This window comes from Alnus glutinosa, chromosome 8 (assembly GCF_958979055.1).
Source record: "Alnus glutinosa chromosome 8, dhAlnGlut1.1, whole genome shotgun sequence".
Lineage (NCBI taxonomy): Eukaryota > Viridiplantae > Streptophyta > Magnoliopsida > Fagales > Betulaceae > Alnus > Alnus glutinosa.
Genome location: NC_084893.1, coordinates 23847964 through 23854341, shown reverse-complemented (window position 1 = coordinate 23854341; position 6378 = coordinate 23847964). Strand labels below are relative to the sequence as shown.

Genomic DNA, 6378 nt, shown 5'->3' with positions numbered 1-6378 from the left:
CTTTGATTTTAGTTTGTAGTTCTTTTCATGTAAAAAAAAAAAAAAAGCATATGGAGCACGTTTGGTACAAAAATTAAGCCCAAGGAAAGAAATAACTATTCCATAATTTGGTAAGTTTTATGTGATGGTTTTTTTTTTTTTAAAGGTATTTTAGTCATTTTGATTCAATTCCCTTAAGACTACCAAATTAAGGAATATGAATGATTATTTCATTTCTAATAATAGTTATTATTTTTCCTAATGGAATAGTCATTCCACGTATCAAATATGCCTTAACTTCTTAAGACCAGATTATTAATGGGTAGAATATGAAACATAAATATAGAACAGAGAAAAGTCATTTCATAGTCAAAATTTTAGTTTGTTGTATTTAATGGTACACATGATGCCACATAATTTAAAAATTTTAAATAGTGTGGCACTATGTATACAATTAAATGCAATAAAACAAAATTTTGATTACGAAATGACTCATATCCATTTCAAATCTCATTCCCCCTGGATGAGGACAAAAATCCTTTTTTTTTTTGAACTGAATATATTCTATTATTGCACCTTTGAAAAACAATACATCAATATTGATCCTAAACGAAAAGGATCTTAGGGACATGGTTGTTCCCTAAAAACAATATTACTAACACTCATAGGAGTGTTTTCCAGCCAACATAAATCTATAATATTACAAAAAGCCTCCTTAGCTAAAGTATGGACCGCCATATTGCATGCACGTGAGATAGCTTGGAAGCAAATTGAATGAAAACGTTGCATCTCGTGGTGAATACTCTCAAGGAAATGCCCCATTTTAGAAAAATAGGGTGGATTTGACACTTTCTTTGACCACTTGAGCTGCGTCTCCTTCAAAAACAACATCCCAAAAACCTGCTTCTTTGCTAAATTGCAAAGCCTCCAGTGCTGCCATTGTCTTCGCCATTTTTGGGTCCATCGTTGCCTGATGCGTTATACTTCGTGCTCCCATACATCTGTCTCGAGCTATAATTCCCAGACCTACCCAATTCTTGGCCACATTCAAAGAGGCATCCCAATTCACCTTGATCACTCCATCCGGAGGAGGAATCCAAATTGGTTGTTTACTGTTAAGCGCCTCATTCCTTCTTGCTGGTAACATTTTTTCCTGACCATGCACGTTACAGCTTTTAAATTCCCTCAATGACTTTGTAGCTTCGATGAAAACTGCATTGGGATGATCAAAACGCTGCTCAAACACCCAAGCATTTCTACGAAGCCAGATCCGTCTTGCAGTTACAGCCATTAACTCAAGTTCCTCCTTTGTACACCGCTCCATGCAATAGGAAAATAAGCCACGAAAGTTTGGACCTGTAAAGCTAAACTTTTGAAAACAAGATAATGAGCTCCCCCAAACATCTTTTGCTGCTGGGCACAACCATAGTGCATGAAGAGCATCCTCTTCTTCACCATCACAACAAGGGCACGTCTTCATCTCAATGACCTTCCTTCGAGTTAGATTCAATCGGGTGGGTAACAATTCGTTACAAGCCCTCCAAATAAAAAGCTTTGCCATGTTTGGAACTCCTAAAGCCTAAAGAACCTTCCAAAAATCTGACTCCCCTCCAGTATTGGAACATTGCCCCTCTTCCACCTCTTGCAGCTCCATTCCCAAATGGTAAGCACTCCTCACTGAAAATTCTCCAGTCACTGTGCCTCTCCATATCAATTTGTCCTTAGGCAATAGAGGGTTTAAAGGTATACTTGAAATGGTATGGGCTTCCTCCTCCATGAATTCAGTATGTAGAAGCTCCACAGTCCATCTCTTTGAATCTTTGTCTATTAACTCAGCTACCTTTGAATTCTCATCCAAACTCTTGGGAATAGACTGAACACAATAGGTTGAAGGGGTTGGCAACCATGTTTCCCCCCAAACTTTAATTGATCTTCCATCTCCCACCCTCCACACAAGCCCTTTACTCAAAAGCTCCCGAGCATTAAATATACTTCTCCAAGCAAAAGAAGGTTTAGATCCAAGTTGTGCCTCAAGGAAGGAAGAGTGAGGGAAATGCTTAGCTTTAAGAATTTTGGCTGCCACTAAATTTGGTTCCTGTAAGAGCCGCCATCCCTGTTTGGCTTGTAGAGCTTTATTAAACATGACTAGATCCCTAAAGCCAAGCCCCCACCCTTTGATTTGGATCGCCCCATTTTTTCCAACTCATCCAATGAATCTTTGACTTTTTTGACATGTGACTCCACCAAAATTGTTGCATCAATTGGTTCAGCTCCTTGCACAAGGTTATGGGCAATTGAAACACCCCCATGCTATACGTGGGGATGGCTTGCACCACCGCTTTCAATAACACCTCTTTTCCAGCCTGGGATAAAAAAGAAACCTTCCAATTGTCAAGCCTTTTTGTTACTTTGTCGATTATGTTCTTGAATGCCAATGTTCTGGATTTCCCTACAAAAGTGGGCAACCCCAAGTATGTATCAATTCGGGGGGCCTCTGATAAACCCGAAAGCTCCAAAATTTCTTGCCTTCTCCCTTGACTAGTATTCCTGCTGAAAAAAAAATAGAAGTCTTGGCCATATTTAGTTGCTACCCAAACCCTTTTTCATAAGTCCCCAAAATACGAAGGATTCTCCTCCACTCCACAACATTAGATTTGCAAAAAAGCATACTATTGTCAGCGAAAAAAAGGTGACTTAATCTAGGGCCCCGTAAGGAAGTAGGAACTCCGGTTATTGCACCATTTATCTCAGCCTTGAAAAGTAGAGCACTAAGAACTTCAGCACAGAGAAGGAAAAGGTAAGGGAAAATAGGATCACCCTGTCGAATCCCTCTTGAAGGCGTAATGTGTCCTACTAGACTTCCATTGACTATCACAGAGTAAGACACAGTACGAATACATGTCATCACCCAACCCACCCATTTTTCAGCAAACCCCATTTTAAGCATAGCTGCCTCCAAAAAAGTCCATTCCACCTGATCATAAGCCTTGCTCATGTCAAGCTTGAACCCCATATAGCCATCTTTACTCCACATCCTTGTCTGCATAGTATGCATAGTCTCGTAAGCAGGAAGGACATTATCCGTAATCAATCTTCCCAGAATAAAAGCGCTCTGATTCAGAGATATAATATCAGGAAGGATAGATTTCAGCCTATTAGACAAGACTTTAGAAAGCAATTTGTAAATGACATTGCATAGGCTAATTGGCCGGTACTCAGTGACAGTAGCAGGTTTTGAGACTTTAGGAATTAAGGCTATATGGGTAACATTAATCCTAGGCTCCAGCAAACCAGTGTTAAAAAAATGAATAATAGCTACACATACCTCCTTGTGTACCACTGTTCAGTTTTGTTGATAGAAGCAGACACTAAAGCCATCCGGTCCTGGAGCCTTAAGGGGAGACATTTGCTTTAGTGCCCTGGAAATCTCCTCCACAGTTACCTCAGTTAGAAGATTTTTGTTTATGGAATCTGTCACATTTTTGTCCAAAGCCTGAATACATTGTTCCACATCCAGTTGAGTCCCACCCGTGAAAAGCTCTTGAAAATGGGAGACAAAAGCGCCCTCTATATCTTCCTTAGAATTGCATGGCCGTCCTGATTTGTCTTTAATCGCCTGTATACTGCTTCGGCGCTTCTTTTGGGTGGCTACTGCATGGAAATACTTAAAGTTTATGTCCCCATGTTGAAGCCAGTTCACTTTTGCACGTTGTTGCCATTTGAGTTCTTCTTGTGCCAGTAAACCATTCAGATCCTCCATAATTTTCACCTCTTCACTTATGTGTGTCTCATTCTCCTGCAACTAAATATCTTTGAGCTCTTGTTCTTTCCTCTTAATTTGAACTTCCACCGGACACGAATTCTTCCGCATCCACTGCTTCAGAGATTGTTGACAACTCAACAAATTCCCATTTACAATTTTCCAAGGGTTATTTGTTGGTTGTTTGACCCTCCACACCTGCTTGATGATATGCTGAGTTTCCTTCTATTTAGCCCAGGACGCCTCGTATCTAAACATCCTACTTTTCCTCCACTGGACATCTCTCGCATTTGAAAAAGACACCAACAATGGATTATGGTCTGATATGTTACGAGGTAAGACATTAACTTCGACTACATCATAGAGATTAGACCAATCCCCATTTGCCACTGCGTGGTCCAACCTTTCTTGTGTAAAATCAGGACTTCCATATCTTCCATTACTCCAAGTAAACCTCGGTCCCAGGAAACCCAGGTCTATGAGATTACAGTCCTCTAGAGCTTTTTTGAACTCTTGCATTTGCCGTGACGATTTGTACGAGGAACTAGATTTCTCTGCAACCGAAGTAATCTCGTTGAAATCTCCGACACAGAGCCAAGGAGTTGGAGAAAACTTGGATAAATGCCGAAGGATGGCCCAAGATTCAAATCTTTTAGTAGGCTCCGGGTTTCCATAGAAACCTGTGAATTTCCATGCCTTACTAGTGTGAACATCATGGACCATAGCGTTTATGTGCCATCTGCTAAAATTGTGCACTTCAATATTAGCCTCCGAGTTCCACAATAATGCTAGGCCTCCACTCCTACCAATACAATCTACTACAAATAGTCATTCAAAACCCAATTTCACTCTCACAGACTCCAGTTTATTACGAACTTGTTTGGTTTCCATTAAGAAAACCAAACTAGGTTTCGTCGTCCGCACTAAACAACGGAGGGTTTGAACTGCTGGGGGGCTCCCAAGCCTCTGGCAATTCCAGCTCAATATTTTCATTGTGCTGGCCGGGGCTGTGCCACAGCCCCTGCCATATCTTCGAACTCTTGAATGAGCAATTTTGTATTTTTCCTACCTTTTTTCAGCATCGTGGTAGCTCGCTCCTTAGCCATCTTCCCTGCGTTCTACTTCCCATCCGGTACTCCCAACGTAGCAGACGTTTCAAAGGAAACCAACCCCTGTCTGGCTCGTTTCTTCCACGAAATGGCTGGGCCCTGGATTTTTCGCACATCACCTCCATGGAATTCTCCCGAAATAGCAACTTCTAATTCCATTCTTCTTTTCACACTTCCAGCTTTCCCGAGATTTGCAATCTCTTTGTCCGAGCTTATGTCTTCAACGTGTTGCTCTTGACTTCCACGTCTGCCACGTGTATTATAAGAAAGGTCAAAAGTGTCCTTCCCTAGCAGGATTTCACTAGAAGCTTCAGTAATCTGCTCGTACACCATCCGGCCCAATCCAGAGTCCCATTGTCCCAGATACTTGACGTTTGGCCCGTTAAATGTCCCAATCGCTGGCCCACCCGTATCAGACTTTAATTCCTTAATTGACTTTTCTCTTTCAAATTCATTGCCTTCTTTAGTAACCGTTACCTTCCTTAATTTCCCAATGTGCAAATCGGTAGAATCGCGCCCTTCATTCATGGGCAATTTCCCAGCATGGATTTCTGCCCGCAACGTATGGACAGTTTCTATATTAAGTTGTTCCTTCTGCAAACTAGGGTTTTGGACTTTCGAATTGTCGCCGCCGTCCGACTCTGTCTCCAGCTCCCTTGGGCTCCCTTATCGAGAGCTGTTGGATCGGGAATTATGTTCTTTCACCTTCCATCCTTGGTTCCCACCAAGTCGACGTCATCCATATCTCACTCCATCACCTTTATCCCTTCTAGGTGGAAAAGCCACCCGAAGCCATGACCCATATTGCTGTGCATCTTCATCAGCAATCTTCTATCCTGTTCCCTGCTCGCAACACCCATTCCTCCCATGGTTAATGATACCACAACTATAGCAAAACTTGGGAAGCTTCTCATATTTGAAAGCTACCCACGTTGAGCGTCCCTGAATATGTAATATTCTTCCCCTGGCCAGTGGTTTAGACAATTCGATCGAGACCTTCACTCGTAAATATTCTCCCCATCCAGCCGCATCTTCATGCACATCCACTACTTCCACCAATCCCTCGGATGATCCAATCTTTTCCCTAGTAGTTTTGCCCATACACGCCAAAGGAAGATTATACATCCTAATCCAGAATGGGGCACGATCAAAATTCAGCTATGCCGGCAGAGTTAGACCAAACTCAGCCAAAGAGATAAGGTATCCATAAAAAATCCACGGTCTTCCTTCCAAGATCCGGGTTTTATCCCCTTCATACTCGAATTCAGCAATGAATAAATTCTCGCCAATAACGTTGAAAATCACCACCCCCATCAGATGCCAAATCCGAGTTAATGGAGTCTTGTAGTACTCCTTCGGTATAATCCGATCTGCGACCAGCTTCCCCACAACACACATTCGCCCCCGAGTCACCAGAGAATCAATCTCAGGAACTTCCAGAGAGACCCCCACATTTTCTTCCTCCCTCAGTGAAAAATTTCCCCATGAAAGATAATTCCTCCATACTAATCTCACAAATATACTCCTGAA

The 6378-nt window shown here is 41.9% G+C and overlaps 1 protein-coding gene across 1 annotated transcript; it reads right to left on the bottom strand.

Moving 5' to 3' along the window:
• Positions 1–802: 802 nt before the first annotated feature.
• Positions 803–1540, bottom strand: LOC133876257 (uncharacterized). The gene has a single exon (XM_062314540.1). The coding sequence runs from the start codon at positions 1538–1540 to the stop codon at positions 803–805; it is 738 nt and encodes a 245-aa protein (XP_062170524.1).
• Between the last annotated feature and the right edge of the window lie 4838 nt (positions 1541–6378).

Bases quoted from the DNA above. Each gene is read 5' to 3' on its own strand.
- LOC133876257 (XM_062314540.1), bottom strand. From the start codon at position 1,540: ATGGCAAAGCTTTTTATTTGGAGGGCTTGTAACGAATTGTTACCCACC.